Source organism: Lemur catta, chromosome 8 (assembly GCF_020740605.2).
Source record: "Lemur catta isolate mLemCat1 chromosome 8, mLemCat1.pri, whole genome shotgun sequence".
In the NCBI taxonomy this organism is placed as follows: Eukaryota; Metazoa; Chordata; class Mammalia; order Primates; family Lemuridae; genus Lemur; species Lemur catta.
In genome coordinates this window covers 56577589-56599016 of record NC_059135.1, presented here as the reverse complement: position 1 = coordinate 56599016, position 21428 = coordinate 56577589, and the positions used below count along the sequence as shown (strand labels likewise).

The 21428-nt window shown below is 41.5% G+C and overlaps 1 protein-coding gene across 1 annotated transcript in view; it reads left to right on the top strand.

Moving 5' to 3' along the window:
* The window catches only part of NOSTRIN (nitric oxide synthase trafficking), a 56749-nt gene extending 36444 nt beyond the window's left edge, over positions 1–20305 (top strand). Inside the window, exons 8-16 of the mRNA XM_045559032.1 lie at positions 1070–1195; positions 8012–8110; positions 8208–8333; positions 12000–12108; positions 13370–13458; positions 15456–15581; positions 16508–16622; positions 17777–17866; positions 20082–20305. Coding sequence (XP_045414988.1) covers positions 1070–1195; positions 8012–8110; positions 8208–8333; positions 12000–12108; positions 13370–13458; positions 15456–15581; positions 16508–16622; positions 17777–17866; positions 20082–20218 — 1017 coding nt within the window. The 3' untranslated portion in view covers positions 20219–20305. The remainder of the gene's footprint in view (positions 1–1069; positions 1196–8011; positions 8111–8207; positions 8334–11999; positions 12109–13369; positions 13459–15455; positions 15582–16507; positions 16623–17776; positions 17867–20081) is intronic.
* Positions 20306–21428: the final 1123 nt, after the last annotated feature.

The following is a 21428-nucleotide window of genomic DNA, read 5'->3' as shown; positions in this document are numbered from 1 at the left end:
TTATAAGCACTTCGAGTCCTTTCTAGATATGCTGAAGTTTGGGAATCATTCACATAATCCAATTTCCTCATTCCTCAGAGACATGAAATTACTTGTCTGGGCATTTTCAGAGTCCATTTTAGCTACCCTGGCCCAGGAAGTTTTGTATTACTGTACTTTGATTTTCCAGAAGATTTAACAATCAGAATGGCAAATTTTGGTGATTGGCAAGAGGGGGCTCTTCATGCAGGAGCAGATCATGAGGGAGCAGGGTGAGAGGAGACCATCTGTCAAGCTGCCCGTAATTTGCAGGGAACATTGGCCATGTATCTCAGGCCTTTCACTAGTAATAATTATACTTGCTAATCTTTGAGTGCCACACCAGGTGTTGGGCAGTGTGCCACGTGCCTGACATGTATCACCTACTTAGATCCTCACAGCAATCCAGTGAACTAGGAGCTATCATTATCCCCATCATGGAGATGAGAAAACCGTGGCTCACGAAGGCTAACTTGTCTGCAGCTGGAACGAGGACTCTTATCCTGGAAGTCTGATTCCAAAGCTCCACTGCTCAGTTTATGTGGTGAAAGTAAAGTAAGATTGTCAGACAGGACGGTAGCCAGGCCCATTCTAAAAAACTTAGTTCTAAAAATTATGTGATTCCGCAAGTCTCTACCTGTCCTAGTAAGAAATCCAGGAGCCTAAAGGGTGTACCAGGTAAGACTGTAGGATGCGTTGGTCGATTGCGGCCTTGAGCTCCTCGACCTGCACTGTCAATCCTCCAGGGCACTGCTGTTTCATATGCTCCTTGATTGGATGGATGGAGACAAACCACTTCATCTTCAAGGGCCTCCATCTCCTCGTGTGTAAAATTCTGGGGATCGTACTGAAAGGCCCTTAGGTTTCCTCTGGCTCTGCCATTTCTTTTTTCTGAATAAGATCTTTGAGTTTGTCAACTATAGTCACTGTTTTGTGACTCTAGGTAAGAGGTAAGAAACCTGTCATTGGGCCACGTATAATTCCTTCTGTGGAATATAAAGGGCTTTCATAAATGTGCTAATGAATATGTGACATTGATGTTTTACTTTAGCTCCTGAATAAACTGAAAAAATCAACTGAGAAGTTGGAAAAGGAAGATGAAAATTACTACCAAAAAAACATGGCGGGCTATTCTACCAGACTGAAATGGGAAAACACTCTAGAAAACTGCTATCAGGTAAGTTATGCCTTCACATTTTGTCTTCTACTGAGCTTTGTGTGACCTTGAAAATGGAGGTCAGATCTGCAGTTACAAGACCCGCTCTCTTTAGCTATGACCGTCACTCATATTGTGACTCTACACAAATCACATTTCCTCCCCTTGTTTCAATTTCTCCATGGATACAATTACCAGTGAAAATTTATTGAGTGTCATTGGCTAGAGTTTCTGCTCCTAATTCTCAATAGACACAACAGCACTGAGCTAACTTCAAAAAGTGCTATCAAAGTAAAGTGTAAATTAAGGCTTAGGTATTAGGTACTCAAGTGAGTTTTAGGCATGAGAGCTTATTCATACAGTGATGACTTTACGGATGGCAGGCCTTGTGCTGGGCACTGCAGATCCATAGCAATGAATACAGCACCACCGAGACACTTGAGATATGTACACCTTAGTAGCAAAAATAGACACATAAAAAAGGAATTGTGGCAAATTGTCTGATAAAACTAGGCAAAAGATATGAACAAGCAAATCACAAAAGGGGAAATCAAAATCATCAATAAACATATGAAAAGGTGCTCAATCTTTTGGCAAAAATTAGAAAATGACAATACCAAGTATCGGCAAGGATGTACCCCTGTAGTAGAAATAATTTAATGGCATCTAATAAAAACTGAAATGTACATGGACCTACAACACAGCAGTTCCCTTTAGGCATATATTTTAAAGAAAAATTTAAACCTGTATTCCAAGAGTGATACGTAAGAATGTTTATTGAAGAATTGTTTATAATTGCATGGTGACAAAAATTGTACATAATCTTCATACCCATCAGGAGAAGAATTTCTCTTAAAATGTGCTCTAATTTGGAAAGTTGACTAATATCCAGAAATAAGAAGTTAATTAAATCTATATTTAAACATGAATTAACCTCAAAAATATGATACTGAAGAAAAGAAATATACCATTTATACAGCTATGTAAATTAAAAAGTTTTTTAACTCACATCCAAACTAGACTGTATTTGCAAACATATACATATACATATGTTGAGTGGAGAAAATGGATCTCATGGTGGAAATACAACAGAGCTGCCACATATGGCCACACAGCTTGTGCAGGGCCCCTGGAGAAAGGATTCAACAACCCCAGGCTCAGAAGTTACCTCAACTATATAGGAAGTTTACTCTCTATTTTTTAAGTCAACATAAATATGACCAAATTAAATAATTGTCAATTCTGGATGGTAGGAACATGAATATTTTTGTTTTATTTTTCTCCACCTCAGTTTAAAAAAAATGTTTAAAGCAGGTACAACTGGAAAAAGAAGTGATCGAACGGCTAACAGGTAACAAGTGCTCAGTGCTCTCTTCTTTAGGCACTGTGCTGAGTACACTGTTGTGCATTATGTCTTGTATTCATCACATTATGGGGAAGGTCGTCATTTTATTCCTGATTTATAATTGTGGGAATTGAGGCTGGAGAGACCAAGTAACTTGCCTTAGATGGTTTCAGGATTCAGCCTGGGCCCCTGCACGGTGGTCCTGCCCCATGAAGAACTAGGAGAGGGAAGACTATACAGCCAAGACACTGAAGGGCTGTATGTAAATCTCTCGCAGTTCAACCACTTTCAAGGTAGGGTAGATGCAGAGTTAGAGAAGAAAGGGGAAATAAAAAGAGAGATCAAAACTCGGGTCAAAGAGAGGAAGAAATGAGAAGAGACTCTTCTTTAATTTACACCTTCAAACATCGGCTCCCGGCACTCCCCTTCCTTACGCTGGATAGGTTTTAGATGAAGGGGAAGAGGAAAGGCCAGGGATTTAGATTTCAGCTTTGTTCATTTGAAGTCTGGCTCTCCCACCTGGGCTCTCATCTTGCTTCACCAGCTAGGACTTCCCTGAAGCTGTTGCCTTCCTAGCAAGGGTGGCTTCCCTGTTAGGAGATGGGAAAGACATTTCTGCTCTCACTCCGTCTTCAAGGCACCCTTGGAGGGCTATGAGAAAATATTTCATCTCATTGTCCCCATCCTCCTCGTCTATGTGACAGCGATGGGAGATGATGGGTCCTACCTGGTATAGTTGGCAACCAGCTGGCCTGCAATACGTGGTAGGTATCGCAGTGCTACCTTCATTACCAGACGCTCTTACTAGGTGCGTCTTGCCCTCATCTCAGTTTCCCTTTCTCCTGTTAAGATCCTTCTACGCCTTCCCCCTCCAACCCCTCCCGCCCCTTTTAGCAGGCCCAATTTTTATAATGAAACATCCTGAAAATTATCTTCTTTGCTTACAGAGTCTTCCTGATGGCAACGAGATATGCATTCATTTACATTTCAAAGACCTCCTTTCAACTTCAGCTTTAAAATATTTAAGACTTAGGTTGTTTGTGTTTTGTTTTTGAATTATTAGAATCCAAGTCAGATGGAATATCTACCCAAAGTCATGGTCTCCTTGGGGAAGGGTATTTCCTGTCACCCCTCTTGTATCCAGGACTTTTACTGCCACTATGCTGGAGGCCACCAGTGCTCCACGCCTTCTCCTTGTAGTTGGCACAGCTCCTCTTACCCCGCCTTCCTCTGAATTCTCTTCTGCCTCTGGAGTGCCAGCCCAAGCGCATGAGACCCGGGTGAAGACAGCCTCTGTCAGGCCACCTTTGCTTCACCCTCACCCCCAATAATGAAGCCCTTACGTCTACACCAGCAGGTCACTGACTCACAGGTTACTCTGTGCATTCTATACCTTGTGTGTGTTCAAACGCAAGAGTAAAATGTTAGATTCATGAAGACATATAACAAAAGCAGGCTGAATTGACTCAAAGGGGAATTTTATTAAAAATGTGAGAGTTGGAAATGGGACAATTAGGGTCTCTCAGTTTCATTCCCACCCCCTCAATCTCTCACATTCTTTTGTAAAAATTGAATATAAAAATTTATTTTGGGGTCTTATGAAGTGTCCTCTTACTCATTCTTACTCTACAGGTTGGATTTATAATTCTTTCAGAGAATGCTCATTGAACTATGTTCCAGGCAGTGTACTAGATTCTGTGAGAAATAGTATAAAGGCTCACTAAGTAATGAAACCAATTCCACAAACCACGTGTCAAAATCAGTCATACTACTTCATAATCATACTATGTTCTAGCCACATCCTACCTTCTAAGAAGAAACAATTCAGATGACAGAAATAAGCCATACTATATATATATTTTTACATCATAGCCACACTACCAAGAATTACAGAGAATCAAATGCTTGGTACTGATGGTACTTACTCAAGGAATTATTTTAGAAAGCCATTTGCAATATGTGTCAAGAGCCTTAAAAATGTTCCCTCTCTCATGCAGTGTTCCTAATCTAAACCACAGAGCACAGAAAACAGTTTGATTGACTGTTTTGTCACTTCTCCCAAGGATGGTACTTGGCTAGAACCACTCTAGAGGGGGACAAGCAGTGTCTCATTCCGTGCAATGGATGCCTTAGGACATCAGGGTTTAATTCTGTCCTAGGACCCCTGTTGAAAAAGGTAATTTCCTTTTCATAAGTCTATCTTGAGGAAGTAGCTGAAAAACAAGACACAGATTTCTGTTCAAAACACTTTATAAGGGAGGAAACAACCCAAATGACCAACATTAAAGGGATGACTAAGTGAATCAACACACACCTACACAATGGACTGCTTTGAAAAGATTAAAATGGTGTTTTCGGAGACTTACGGCTTAGGAACTGTTCATGTTTAAGGTTAAGTGAAAAAACCAGGATAGCAAATTCGAATAATTTGATGGCAACCAGAAGATAAAATCATACATACACTAAGACTGAAATACATCCAAATGTTAACAGCGGTCATCTTTGAGTGCAAGAATTATAAATAATTTAAAAATGTGTATTCTTGTGGCCCTCTGTGGCCCTAGGATGGTATCTCAAAATGCCTGGGGTGCTTGTTAAAATTCAGATTCCCAAGCACCTCCCCAGACCGGATGTATCAGAACCTCTGAATGATTATATTACTAAGAAGGGGTTCAGGTGATCTCTAGGCATTCTAAAGTTTCAGAGTTCCTGCTGTAGAAAGAGCATATTTCTTTTACCAGTTTTATGACAGCAGTTTAAATGAACGTGAAGTTGTTCCAAGCTTCTCCTGGAGTACAAACAGGAAGGCTGGGACATGGGAACCAAAGAGAATGAAGGGAGAGTGAGAATCATCATGATGCCTGGGCCCCAGATGGGTTCTGAAGTTGCTGTTTCTTGCTAACTTTCTGACCACACTTTGTTCGTTTGTGCTGTTATGAAAGCACAAGAGGACACTGCGAGTCCTCCAGAGTACCTTCCTTCTCTACTGCCTATTTCCTGCAGAAAGAACAAGATAATAGGAAACAATGATTCATTAAATGAGATATGAATTTCCCCTTTGCACAGTGGAATTTATTTCTCTCTCTTTGCTTGAGCAAACATAGATCATTTTAATGATTTCCCTGCAATGTAATTAAAATCTGTTAAACATTACCATCTCCGAGGGACACTGGTTATTCTAGTCTCATTGGTGCTAGTGGTTCAGCACTTGTTAAAGTAAAGAAACAGCTGCCACCAAGGACACAATGTGTTCTACAACCTGGCTTTTATTTCTCCTCTGTCCTTTGCTCACAGGCTAAACCAGAAGAGCTGATTTCTGTATCTTTTTCTATAGGGTAAGGACTTTTTCTTTTTGAAGATTTCCGTATGAGGTCCAAACAACTGAACAGAATTTGTTTTACGTATTTGTCATGAGGCTTATCCATTCTGCCCTTTGAAGAAGCAACACGTCTGATAGGCTATTCTTGGCTTTAATCCTGTCTCTGGGAAACAGAAGGGCGTATGGCCACATTCAACTAGCTGGTACCTGTGATTCTATTGAAAGACTCAGGAGACGGCCAGCAGAAACAAAGGCATTTAGTCCCATTGACTTACAAAAATTGTGCAGCTTCTGATGCTACTAAGAAGGTGGCCATGAGGGCACAGCTCCAGGCTGCCGATCCAAATGTCAGGACACTTGGCACAAAATCTAAATTTCCATGTGATGGACATAGATGTTCATAGCTACTGCCTGAGCTTTTTACTACTTGCATTTAAAAGCAATGTCGAAATGACTGGACACCAATAAAGGAAATGGGGCATATATATACACAATGGAATATTATTTAGCCTAAAAAGAAAGGAAATTCTGGCACATGCTACAACATGGATAAACCTTGGAGACACTATGCTAAGGGAAACAGCCAAACAGAAAAAGACATATTGCATGAGTCTTCTTATATGAAGTACCTGGAGGAATTAAATACGTAGAGACAGAAGGTAGAATGGTAGTTGCCAGGGGCTGATGGGGAGAAGGGAATGGGCAGTTATTGTTTCATGGGTACAGAGTTTCAGTTTTGCAAGATAAAAAAAAGTTCTGGAGATGGATTATGGCAATGGTTCCACAATAACGTGAATGTACTTAATGACACTGAAATGTATACTTAAAATGGTTCAAATGGCACATTTTATGTTATGTAAATTTTACCATAATTTAAAAATATAAATAAATTAAAATGGATGTTAATCACTATATACCATTCATGAAATAACAACACAAGGATGTTGAGGAATACCACACTGGAACAGGCCAGTGGGCCCTTGCAGACAAGTCCAGGGAGGCAGGCTGGGACAACCCACTGATCTTTGTGACTCACCACCCTCCTCCTTCACCCTACCAAGGGCCTTGGGACATACCCAGCTTTCTTCCTCCCTGTGGTAGCGTTATCCACCAATATGCCCAAAGCCCTCTCTCTGAAAGACTCCTGCCGAGTGCTCTTTACTTCGTGGGATGGAGTTGGTGGGATCATGGGCACGAGAGTAACCAGCCTGGCCTTCTCTGAATAAAAGGATGAATACCCAGGCCTTGTCCTTGCAAATACAGAATGGGGAGGATTTTGCCTTGGACACCTGCCACCTCTGTCAAAGCCCAAAGTCCTCTGGGCACATACCCAGCAGCCTTGTGCTACCCCCACAAGGCCTAGGGATGCCCCCTGCTTACCCCACCTTCTACAACACCTAGCTGCCGAACTTCCCTGCCCACCCTAAAAACCACCAGTCAGCAAGCCGAGTGGGAAGAGTCTGATAACTTTTTCTAAGCTCTTAATAGCTGATAAGGAAAACGTGATTGCCCTCATTTTCTTATTTGCCCTGCCTAGCTAAAGGTCATGAGCCTAACAGTAGGTCTTTCGTCATCCCACACAAAATAAAGAGTCTATGTTCCCACCTTCAGATCGTGGACTCTGACTCCCAGGCCTAATTTTAGGTCAGGATAATGAATTGTTCAGACTTTGGGATTCTTCTCTTGTCGAATAGTCTCTTTGAACAGAGAATTTGTATCTCATCATCCTGTCCTCCACAGAGACTGGCAGAATGCTGTGTATGCAATATATATTCTAAAAATATTTACTGTCTTATTTCCAAGATCTGCATCTGGGTTTTACTGGGCTTCCCTCTCCTTCTCTAGAACTCATAGATGCTTCTCAAGGGCTTCCTTTTCTCCCCCTTCTTGGTGAACTTTGGGGAACCCACTGCACCTGCTAGATGCCTTTTGGGGCAAAAGAGCCCGGGGAAGGTGTGTGAGTTAAATCAATCTTAAAGGAGGATAGTAGGATAGACACCAAGTCACATTCCTCTCCTGGAAACCTCCCTCCGCGGTGGCTTGGAGGGGACGCAGTCAAGAGGCAAAATCAGGACAGTCTGCTGGGTCTGTCTCCAGGTGCACCAGTGTTGACAGGTGACTTAGGTTGCGCATAACAACCGTCTCGACTTACCTCGTTTTCCATCCCTTTCAGAGCATCCTGGAGCTGGAGAAGGAAAGAATTCAGCTCTTATGCAATAACTTAAACCAGTACAGCCAACATATTTCTCTTTTTGGCCAAACCCTGACCACAGTGAGTAATGAAGATCTCTCCACTTCCGGTATGCGTGGTAAGAATTGGCAGGAAACCTTTCTTCAGCAACCTCATTCTGCTTTCCTTGGCACTGCAGTGCCACACACAGATTCACTGTGCCATCAGCAAGATTGATGTCGAGAAAGATATCCAGGCTCTGATGGAAGAGACTGCAACTTTATCTACAGAAAACAAGTCTGAGTTCCTATTGACCGATTACTTTGTAAGTATGGAATGGAAGTTGCATGAATGAGGAAACTTAGTCATGTCCTGAGGAACTCATTTGGAAAAAATTGAAAGAAACTGTAAAGGAAACATCTTGTTTTATAAATGAAAATGTTGATTTTTCATAGTCCATATAAATAAAAAGATAGAGCATGCCGTTTACAAACTGGGCAATGGAAACGTGTCTTTGGTATTCTCTGGAAGGGAAGAAAGTCAAGCATGGTTTTAGACAGAATCTTCATATTCAGTCTTCTGTAAAAGTAGTGATTACTACATGATTATATATAGATCATCTTTCGTGATCTATGTATAATCACTGTGTAACACATGGTGCCTATAGTGGTTTTCTGTACTAATTGCTGTGTAACAAGTTATGCTGTGTAACAAATTACCCCCAAACTTAACGGCTTAAAACAAACATTTATTATCTCATAGTTTATGTGGGTCAGCAATCCATGCAGGGATGCCTCTGAGTCCCTCCTAAGGCTGCAGTCGAGGTGTCAGCCAGGGCTGCAGACATCTCGAAGCTCTTCCAAGCAGAAGGGCCATTTGCAAGCAAATTCACGGGGCTGTTGGGAGCCTCCCATCCTCACTGGCTGTTGGTTGGGGATGTCATTTTCTTGCCATGTGGATTTCTCCATGTCTAACAGCATGGCAGGCTGCTTCCCTCAGAATGAGTGATCCCAGAGAGACAGAGACAGAGGGCCTGAGAAGGAATAATAGTCTTTTGTAAACTAATCTCAGAAGTGACATTTTATCATATTCTATTTGTTAGAAGCAAGTCAGTAAGTGCTGCCCATACTCAAGGTGGGGGGACGGGGATTGTCCAAAGGCACGAGTCCCAGCAGGTGGGACTCATTGTCAGTACTTTTCATGGTCCCTTAGCTTGAAACACTTGGACCGAATTTCCTGAAGCTGATTTTGAGGGCATTTGGGTGATTCTACTATGGAATGAAAACTGATCAGTGTGCCTGGTCAGAGCTCAGGCATCTTGCCTCTCGGCTGTGTTAGGGAAAATCCTTTGTCCTCTCAGGTCATGTCCTCAAAGATTTTGGCCTCTGCTCCCCTCTTGATACTCTTAATTGCAGTGTTCTAGGAGCTGGTCATTAATTACCAAAACCTGCAGAAAGAATTCCTGATAGCTTTTCTCTGGGCCCTCTGCTATATTTTATTCAGACTCCAGATTGGGGATCTCAATCCTCTGGTCATGTCCTCCTAGAGGATTGAAAGTATAGCCTAAGCCTCATTCCCTGGGCCCCTGCTCAGGGAACAAGAGACAGGGGAGAAGAAAGAGGCAGTTATTTCAGGCACAGCTGTAAGTCCTGACCAGCTCTCCCCATTCCCCATCCTCCAAACAGCAGCAAATGGATAGCTATTTCTTTGAGTCTTTTTTCCCCACGCTGGCAAAGGCAAAGTATATTAGCAATAGCAATGTCTGTTCAAAGCAGGAACAAAGGTAGAGATGGGAGTGGAAAGGAAGATTTGATTACATGGGGAAAGCACTTTTCTTTTCTTTTTTTATCTTCCCAATAGAGTAGGTGAGACCTGAGATGGAAAAATGTACAGTAAAATAAATCCATTACCTTCTTACAAAGGATGATAAAAATGCCCATATTGAATTGCCTGTCAATTAAAATAAGGGTCATTCTCCTTGCAAAATTTGATTCCAGTTCTGCTGAAATGTAAGGAGGCAGCCACAGTGATTTATCTTTAATTGACATGCTCGTGGGAATTTTGGGTTTCTATGAAACTTCAGGTGCTAGAATTCACAACCACATATCCGTTGTCTAAGAGAAAGGAGTGTGTCTTAAAATGAGTGAATAGGGTTTTCTTGACCTCTTTAAAGCAGAGCACCCCGATGTCTGACTTTATAGTCATTGGCAATAAGTATAGACTGGCTTTATCCGGTGCTATGACACTTTTATGAACCAGGGTAAGAGAGGAGAATAATCTGAATGCAAAAATTGGAGGATTAGTGACCACTGTGACAATATCTGTAAGGTTACTATAAATGCCATGTTCAAAAGGTTGTATGTGTAGTTTTATATGCTCCTTCAGTATTGACCTTCCTAACAACTCCTTGGAGGAGATGGTAATACACCCGCTCCTCAAACTGATCCACGAGCAATCTGTCCCTGGAAATACATGTTTAAACAATAAGTGTTCTCAGACAAACCAAGCAAAGTCTTGGACTGGTGTGGGCGCTGTGTTATGATTTGCATTCCTCCAACAAGGAAGGACTTAGGGTTGGAGTTAGGCATCTTTGCAGCTTAATCAGAGCTCCCCTGACAATGTGACATCGGCTTGGGCCTCAGCTGTGGGCAAACCTGTGAAGGAGTGGTAGAGAATTTGGGGTCAAAGTAGTTGGGTTTCAGGAGGAAACACAAGCTGTTTCAGCTTGGGCCTTCTTCTATTTCTCTGTGTCACAGGTAAAATGGAGAAAATAAAACCAACTTCATTGAGTTGTTGTAAGAATTGCATGTAATAAAGAATAAAGAAAGTTTTATAATGTACAATATGTAAATAAAATATTTTTTATCTATTATGTTTTTATATTTGCTCTAAATCCTCATGCTTCTCCCTCTTCATGAAGATCTGTGTAAAGCTAATCTCTCCACCCATATTCAGGATCCTAGTTTTTCTCCTTCCTTATCAGAGAAAACTGCCTCCTCCTCTCCCACTTTGAGGCATTAGTTTCCACCTTTTCTCCACGGGTTGCTGTCCCTCTGCCACATGCATATTTAGCCACCTCCCACCCTAACCCCATCATCCTAATTTTTTTTCATTCAACCCTTGAAATACATGCATGTGAAAGCTCAGATGTTATTCATAGCTCTTCATGAGCTACATGATAAAATTCCCACTTCAGCCCCAAAATCTAGCCTAAACTACCAAGAAAACTTTTTCATTCGCTATTTTTGCTAAAGCAACTGGTCTATTCATTGTTCCTGGTACATCTCATGCAGTCCTCGCTCTGCCCTCCCCTTGTGCCATTTCTCCTGCCGCGGGTGCCCTGTGCCCTCCTTCCACATGACTGAACAGTCACATCTTCTTGCCTCTCTGAAGCTTTCCACTTGCCCCTGCACTTGGTGACTGCACCATTCGTGAATGTGCATGGCCTTGTGTTGCTAGTTTCCTTAGCGTTATGTTCCAAGGCCCAACTAAATCATAAACTCACCCTGGGCAGAGTACCTCACGTGTTGACAAGACTGAGCCAACACAGAACTCCATGAAATTTCCTTCCACTCCTGAGGCAGTTGCAGCCCAAAATACATACATGATTTAACATTTGAACCATTAAAGGATTCTAACTTGAATAAAGATTAATAAGGAGCAATAAGTATACAACAAATGGATTAATTAAGAAACTGAAATAACTATGGTAAGACTCATCCTCGAAGAATAATTTGCTCTATTAAAGAAAGTTCTATTTGCTCTATTAAAGAAAGCCACATACTTACAGGGATGTTTCCTTATTAGTCAGGCCTAGAACAGGTAGAACGATAGGTGTAAAATCAGATTATTCTGCTTTTATTTTTCTACTTTTTTTCTTTTGTAAAGTTAAAATTAAATGCAGTCAGTGAAAGTCTTGGTGTAACTGGGAGTAGCAACTGTTACTTTTTCCCCTGTAAGTTATGAAACATCCTTCTTTTTTTCCCTAAAGGAGGAAGACCCTAACAATGCAATGGATAAAGACAGACGGAAGTCTTTCATACAACCAAAATTGTTGAGACTGCAAAAAGATATTGAAAAGGCCTCCAGAGACAAGCAAGGTGTGTAATTATTATACTCAGAGGTTTCATTCAGAGTTAGGATTAATCTGTTTTTGCCGACTTGGGTGGGGATCATTTCATTTAAAGAACCATACAGCAAGCCTAAATTGTGTGAATAAAGAAAAATAAGAAGAGAAGAGAGAGCAAAACAATTAGAAAATGACATTTTGGCCTACTTGTGAGACCTATGTAAGTACTCTACTACTATTTTAAGAAATGTTGCATTTTACTGTGTTTCTGAAAAAGGCTAGAGAGACAATTTGTTTGGTTTTATTTGTTTTTGTTTTTGTTTTTCTTTTTTTTGAGACAGAGTCTCATTGTGTTGCCCGGGCTAGAGTGCTGTGGCGTCAGCCTAGCTCACAGCAACCTCAAACTCCTGGGTTCAAGCGATCCTCCTGCCTCAGCCTCCCAAGTGGCTGGAACTACAGGCATGCGCCACCATGCCCTGCTAATGTTTTCGCTCTATATTTTTAGCTGTCCATATAATTTTTTTTTATTTTTAGTAGAAACAGGGTCTCGCTCTTGCTCAGGCTGGTCTCGAACTCCTGAGCTCAAATGATTTGCCCGCCTCAGCCTTCCAGAGTGCTAGGATTACAGGCGTGAGCCACCGCGCCCGGCCTTGTTTGGTTTTAAACATGGTAAACTTGTGCACAGTACATTTGGGGGTTTCTGTTTGTTTGTTTTTACTAACTTTTGAAACAATGTAAACAGTCATTCAGATTAAATCCTATACTTAGAAGTTAGGCATTTTAGAATGTGAAGCAGCTCTAAAGCAATGTAGATGATAAAAAAAAGACTCCACACTTGTGATTCTGATAAGTAGACGGTAGTTTGTTTTATGTGGATCACAATAACCCACTGCAGTGTAATACTGGGTAGGAAATCCAAGACAGAAAATGTTTAGTGATATAAATACCATTATGAGGAAGAGGCTAGCATTGTGTAAACGTTAGGCATTGCTGGAATGGTTCAACCAAAAGAAATTCAAAATCTCATCTTGAAAAATAATAATCAGGACACTTTAAGCACCAGCATTTCTCAAATTTCATTAAAGGAAGATAAAGATAAATGAACAGTCAGTGCATTTGTCATTCTTCATTCAGTAAAATTTAGTAACCACTACTTACAGAAACCCCATTAGCCATTTAGGAAGTTCTACTGGTGTCACTTCTAGGTTCAGGCTCCCTTTGAGGGTGACGGACTCTGCCGTGTCCCACTAGGATGGGATGAAAGGTAACTGAGAGCTTGATTTCATTTTCAGGCCTGCAACGAATGCTCAATACATACTCCAGCAACTCCTCCTTCTCCGACGCCAAGACCCATAAAGAGACAGCAGTGTTAATGGACGAGGTAAATATTTGCAGAACGCAGTTTCCTAGATTTAGTGATGAAAGGGTGATTTTTAGAACACTTGTTTTCTGGCCCATCTGGCTTCTGTTTGCCTTTCCTTTCTCGTGACAGAACAATCTAGTGGGAGAGCTTACAGGGTCAGCTCCTTTATGAGAAGTTTGAGGGATCTGGAAAAGTCTGACTACCTAGAAATGTTTGCTTTAGTGTCCTCCTAGGAAAAGAACTGTCTAAAATAGTGTTCTCCATAGTAGAGTCATTCTTTACGGGGCTAGAAACCACATGCACTTTAACCCAGTTAAGAAACATGTGTGAAAATACGGGGTCTGCGTTCAGAAAGGCCCGTATTTGGATTTAGCTCTGTTTAGAGGGACCTGGTCTGACTTCAGTTTGCTCACCTGTAAAATGGGGGTATCGCTACCTACCTCTAGGGCTTTTGTGAGGATGAAATATTATTCAGGAAATGCTAGCACAGTATTCAGAAGAGGAGGTCAAAAATTAGCAACTTTTATTAAGATGCTATTTTCCATTCATCCCTCACCTGACATCAGGGTCCTGGGAGAGTAGCAGGAGAAAGGAAAGATGAGTCGAGGCGCACAGAAGGGAGAGGGCAGCCTGGGGTGTGAGGCAAAAGCTTGTGAGGAAACAAGGAGCAACTCTGCAGGAGAGGTTCCCTGGGGGTAGGGGTGGGGCAGCGAGGTGGTCAGAGGAGGCAGGGGGTAGGTTGGCCTCTTGGCCTTTTTGCTGAGCACCTGGACTTCAGCAGCAATGCAGACACTCTTAGGGACAGAAGGACATGTTGGTTGCTTTGGGGGAACCCACATTAAAAGGGGAGTTAGCAAAAGACCCATGCATTTTATGTAGGGATAAAAATGAAGAGATATATGTTATCTGTGTGTGCAAGATATGGGTTTCTGCTGTGATTAGAGTGATCAGAAGTGGACTTGAGTTAATCTAAGAAGAATTCAGGAAGCTATTGTCTTCAGATGCTGGGAAGAGTGCCACATACGAGATGAACTAGACTTGTTCTCTGACTATCACATGAAGACTGGGTCTAACTAATGGTTGAAGGGGCAGGGGAGCTTTTGATTTCGCGTTAGGTAAGGCTGTTCCACAATACAGTGGATTGGCCCAAGGATTAGAGACTTTCCCCATCAATCGGAGCTGTTCCAACTACAGCTGTGACTCTCTGGCAGGGAAGCTGGGGTTAGGAATCCTGGGCTGGAGGCATGGAGAAAACAGGGATAATGGTGAAGAGGACGTTGGATGAGTAGGACACTTCCAGTGTCTAGATTCTGCTATTCGATTTACTCTGACTGAACACAGCCTGACAAAGAAGTAATTATAAAGTTTCTAGTTTAAGGTCAAATCAAGAACAAGAAAAGATTAGGAATTTATCTTTAGCTTCACTCATTATTTTTAGACTCAAATACCCTAGAATGTTGTTTCCAGTTTCCAGGAGAGTTACTACAAATTTCCTGGGTAACCCAAGACCCCACCACCTCAAAAAAACCCAAACAAACCAAACCAAAACAAAAAACCCAAAAACTCTCACATTCTTTTTATTCTGTTGATGTTAATTCTGTTCTGTTTACAATATTGAGCACCTATGACCCAACTGTTCTTCCTCCCAGCCCACCAAAAGTCTACCTTCTGCAATCAGCACTTACTATTTCTTTTCTTGTCCTTTGGCAGAAAATTAAGTAAAGCCATTCATTGCCACAGAATACTGAGTAATCCGTCTGCCAAGGTTTCCCATTCACCCCATTTACAAGATACTGAATAAGACACACTCAACAACTAAAACTTCCCTCTAGACTGTTTGAAGCCCCCCACCCCAATTTTTTCCTTCAGCATTTCTGTGCATATCTGTACGTGAGCTGAATGTGTCCTTTTCCAACCCCTCTGTCACTGTGAACGTTATCCTGATGTTCCTTACCTATCCAGCTGTGCCTCATTTTCTAGAACTTTATTCACGTGGCCCAATGATGTATCCACAGAACAATTTGAAACTAGACCTTTTGGAAGCGAACTCCTATAAACTGTCATCAGTATTAGCTGATCTTGAGCAAAGACCTAAACCCAGCCATCCCTGTAGTACCTCCATCTTCAAGTGGAAAGAAAAGGTAAAATTTGAAGAGATTGGTTGTAATTTCTCGATGGGGCCTCCTGGGTGGAGTGGCTTAAAGTAGCAACAGGGCCAAAAAGCTGTTATGAGTTATATGTGCTATGTGTCGTCCCAAGTGGTAACTGCAGAATTTTAAGATAAATTTATTTTTATTCCTTTTGAGCACAATAAGAGCTAGACACAACTGAACACAATTCTTCATAGGGTAAATTATTATGAGGAGTTAAAGACACTTTGGATTTCTCCTCTCTCTTCATACCATAACTTTATCCTTTGAACATGCTTACATAGTAAAATTTCCCTTAAGATGAAATTTTAGTGTTCACACAGACCTAAATTGTAAGATTTTGTGACATGCATTAGTCTCATCTGCTGAACATCGTGGATAACGCAGCTAATGCATGAAGACAACTGTAAAGGGTCCCACACCGCATTTTCCCAGTGTTGTACCCATCAGGGATTGATGAGTGGGTGAAGGTGCGTCATTGCTATTGCTTGTGGCTGTTTTCCCGTGACCAGTCAGAAGGGAGCTGCAGCTGTCTAGTGATGAAGGGATGATTTTCTTGCTCTAAAACAATCTCAATAATTTAGACAGTCACGATCATTTCATTTGCATTAAGCAAATTAATTAAAGTTGAATTTGTAGAAGTGATGCTATGAATGTCATTATTTGACATAAACATTCAGGTCAGAATTGGAAACACGGGCTATAAAATACAGTAATTGTCTAATTCTGAAAATATTAAGGCTTCAGCTTAAAGCTAAAACCTAGTAGGGCTTAGAAATGTGTTGAATAATTTATTTATACACTCTCCAATTAAAAAAACCAAATTCCTGAAGAAGACAGCTACAGAAGAGTTAATTTTCATGAACACTTATGATAATAGTGTTGTTAAAAATGACTTTTTAAAACTATTTGAACAGGAGCATACTCATAGTTATGTAAAGATATCCCGGCCTCCTTTGATGAAGAGATTAGAGAATGTGGTGAGCAGGACATCTTCTGATGGCCAGAGAAATCCGAGTTCTTCATCTCCAGGTAATCCCACGCCCAGAAGAGTTTGGGGCTGGGTCCTCTGGGTGAGGCACATTGCTACATATAAATTTTATTTTCAGAGCCACATTGACTTGTATCTGTTCAAAGAAATTTATATTTCCATTGGGACTGATTAATTTGTTAGCAGCTGTAGCTTCATGTGCCAATGTAATAACAAAGGTAGGAAGGAGTCAAGAAGAGTAGAGCGTTGGGAAAAGTATTGTGTAATATGAGAGGTTACCTCAGATATTAGATAACTGGCATCCACTTTATTCAAATAGCCTGTAATTTACCATCCATGCAATCACCCCTAAACCACTGTGAGAAGCTTTGCAGCTCTGTCTCCACGGCCTCCTCCAAACTCACACGGCAAGGCTGTCTTCTGCAAGAAACATGGTGATCCAGGCGGTTCTCCAGGGCAAAACTTGGGCTTGGAACTCATGGCCTTTATTTAGCCATCTGACTTCAGCTGTTCATCCATCCACACCCCACTGCCCTTCACCTTTCAACACAGGCACACACACACACACACACACACACACACACACACTCACACACTCACACATGTCACTATCCCAGATTGTTCAACTATAACTACCGTAATCTTGACTCTAGTTTCTTGATTAGAAATTAGCAAAAAAGAGTTTCAGTGAAACCAGGACACTTTGGTCCACACAATATATTAAACAGTCACCATTGCATTGTTTGAGAAACGGTTCCATAAGCAACTAGCACATGCTCTAACTATCCCTTATCTATACCTGAATGGGAAAACTGGTATATAGTCTCCAAAACATGCATGCAGCTACCACACATATTATTTAACCAATGTTGACTAAACTTATATGGGAAACGATATTAATTGTCCTCTTTATTACTATTATTACTGCAATAACATTTTTTTCCAGACTTATTATTTCCTATATTATAATATAGTTTTTGGTTATATAATATACAGAGCCCATACACATAGAAAGTATATCATAAATGGTTATTGAATCAAGAAATGAAAATTATGTAAAATTATAAACTTTGCTTTTGAGAAAATTTCAACATATTTAAACTCTGCACCAACTGTTAATAACCAAAGAGCTGCCAGTGATACTCATCTTGCCTGCTTGCATAGCATAGTAATTACAACTTAATCCAACTTTCAGCCTCTGGTGCGGCCCAGCCCGGCAACAGTCTTTGCAAAGCCTTATATTCTTTTCAAGCCAGGCAAGATGATGAGTTGAACTTGGAAAAAGGTAAGAGTCATTCTCAATGTTTTAATTGCCTTCCCATGTTGATATCATTAAGGTGAATAAAACCCTAACTTACCATGGCAGCCTTCAGAGCTATTAATACTATCACGTCAAATCAGTTCAGGTCTATAATCCCCCTTCTTAGAAGATAAAGGTAAAGCTCATCAAAAACTAAAGCTCATATAATCATAATAGCTAACACTGATTCTATATTTACTATGTGCCAGACATCACTGCAGACAGATTGTACAACTGAATATTCATAAGCACCCTCTGCAGTAGGTAGTGTTATTTGTTCCCATTACATAGCTGAGGAGACTGAGGCACAGAAAGGTTAAGTACTTTGGCTAAAGTCACAGAGAGTGGCAGCACCGGATTCGAACTCAGAAACTCAGTCACGCTCCTGATCACAGTGCTACACTGGGGTGGAGAATGTCAGTAAGGGACACTCATTCGAGATGTAGCCCACTTTTTAATTTTTCAGAAGCTATGTGAAGTGACTTCCTCTCTTCACTTAATGTAAGAGCAAGTTCTAGAACCTGGGTCAACAGTTTAATGTTTGTCCCAGTTAGCCCTCGGGACAGCTTTTTATGGCCCATCTAAAGAGTGAGACCCCCTTCTTTGTGCCCCAGATCTATCTTTAACATGGAAAGGTACTACATAGTGAGTTATATAAACCTCAGTGTTATTAAACCAGAAAAAGCCTCCAGCCTCAACTGTCCTTATGTGTCCAGTTGGCAACACATTTGGACGTCAGCACTAAGGCAGAGATCTGGAAATGGAAGGGTTAGTGAGAAAGAGGCATGTCATAGGAGGTGCTTATTACTCGTGACCCGGACACAGCTCCCAGAGCAGGCAGAAAATCAAGATAGATTATGTAGGCAAACAACAGGGACGCCACATACTGGCTATTGTTTACTGGGTATTTCTTTTTAGTGTGCCAGTCACATTTCTCCAGACAATTACTTTTCCTCCTATATGAATAAAAAACCTATTTCCCAGATACCAACTAGAACCCGTGAGTCCTGCATTTGTGTTATATAGTTCACAATAAATCGTTGTTTGTTCTCAGCTCCCTGTTGGTTGCAGAGCCTACTTACACTTTATATTCTAAGTAGTTTCTTTAAATGAAGTACAACACCAGTGGCTTAGGGAAGCTGGCAATACCATTTTAAATCATTTGTTTGAATTCCTGTTAATAGATTATGTCAGACAATCTACTGACCTAAGAAAAGCCATTAGAGGGAGAACTTAGACTGACAATCATCTTCCACAAGAATAAATGGTGATTTATGACAAGAAAAGATAGAAAGGGGGTTACTAGTCTCCTTTGCCTTAGAAAGAAAATGGCTGGGAGAAAGAATGAAAAAAAGAATGAAAAATTACCTCAGAATGACGCTAAAGAAAAAGTAGCTCTCGGATCCCGAAGGAAGCAGAGGTTTCCCCTTTGAGGTACAGGAAGCAGCCAGGAAGACAGGACTCTTTCTGTCTCTCGAGGGGCTTAGCCAACGGACTTGGGACACTGGGTTAAATTCTGGAGTTATTAGTATAAGAATTTTTTTAAAAATAAAACAAGAGAATTGGACAAGAGCCATTTCCTAGGAATTCTATTTATTTGAATCATTGCTTTAAAAAATATTGTCGTCAAACTGATGTTGTATTCAAGTTATCTAAATTGTTGGGTGGTGCAATTGTTGGATATTTCTGTGCAAAGCTGTGAGTTAGGATTTTGGACCATGAGGCCAGGTGTAATGGAGGGTTGGAGGGGGCCTTCTCTTGATCTTAAGAAAAGACTGTTAGGTGAGATGTACTCACAGCTGTCAACACATCACACTGTCATGGCCAGCAACATGTGAAACACTCAAAGTACGGACACGAGGAAAGAGTTTGGTGACAGTCCATCAGCTATATCCAAAGGGAGCCAGGCAGCACAAGAAGGACCTATGATCCAAAGCGATTCTCTCTGTAAGCAAGCCATTTTATGGCGTAACTCAGTTGTTCATTATCTTACTCTTTTTATGATTCTCTGGATTAGGCCTGCTTCACACAGAGGCATTCGATAAATTTTGCTTCCTCCGAATCAAGTGCAGAGAGTATTATAATGCTTCCAAGTAACTCCTTGAAAGCAAAATCTCCTTAAAACTCTTTCTCAATCAGGCTGAGGGATGTGTTCAAATCGCAGAGACCCATGTGTCTAACTAAATGTGTATTTTCACAGGTGACATTGTGATTATACACGAGAAAAAAGAAGAAGGATGGTGGTTTGGATCTTTAAATGGGAAAAAAGGCCATTTTCCTGCTGCTTATGTGGAGGAGCTACCTTCAAACGCTGGGAGCACAGAGACGCAGGCATGAAGCGCAGCCCCAAGCACGCTGCCCCACACACTCTGTAAACCCACTACACCATGCCGTGCAAATAAAGATGAAATGCTATTATCTTTATAAGCTTTTCTTTTTAAATGGTGTCAGAGTCCTACCTGCAAGTCACAGCCCTTTGCACTCATGGTTATTTGCCTGAAACTGAGTCCGATAGAAGATGGAGGGTGGAGAGAAGCAGGGGAGAAGCTCGTGGCTCGTAGGGTTTTCGAATTCTAAGAGACCCTGGAGATGACCCAGGACAACAACTGGTGTCACAGAAAAAGAGACTGACTCCAGGGTGGGTTGAGCAGCTGGCCTGAAGTCACAGAGTTTTCTGGTAGGACGACAGTAGTTTGGAGTTGGCTGTCCTTTTGGTCTGGACTTGGGCGGCAACAGGACACAGCAGGCCTGGGAGATGAGGAACACGATCAACTCCAAGAACAGTGACAGGCAACCAGGACTCCAGTCAGGCTGCCCCGGATTAGGGGATGGTAGAATCAAGGATCAGGAGCAAAGGCCAGAAGTCCACAGAGTGCGAAGAGAGGGTGGTAGACCAGAGATGTAGGCAGGGGACAGAATGGAGTTCCATCCTGAGCCAGTGATCTTCCCAGGCAGGGGCTGCTTACCTCCCGGCTGCCCACCACCAGAACTGCTCATGGGGTGAGGCCAGGTGTGAGCCAGAGGTGGCCGGGGATATGAGAACAAGAGCAAAGTGGACAGGAAAGGGCTAGGAGGCAGTGCCCCAAATTTCATGCCTCCTTGCCCATTTTGGAAACTTCATTTATCAGTTCAGAAACAAGGAATTCTGCACTTTCTAACAAAGTCATTATGGGAAAAATATCCTAAGCAGCTTCCTAATAAAAGGAACTTTAAATGTCAATAGGTCTTTAGTTTGGATGGAAAGTTCTGGAAACCAACCTTCCCTATCAAAATGGAATATTTAGGGTGAAGATGATTTCTGCTCCTTCCTCAAATGCCCCATAATGAGAGGCTGGGAATGAGAGAGGTTAGGCCCCCAAACTCCTGCCCAGGGGAAGTTTAGAATGGAGAGAATGTTACAGCAGCGTCTTTCAGAAAATGACCCACGTCTGCCTGGAGATCACACATTCCATTGGACGGAAGGTCACAGCGTTGACAGAAACTCCTAGACATGTTTACTCTTGCGCCAAATAGAGAGTCTGCCCTTTGGAACTTCAATGTAGGCATT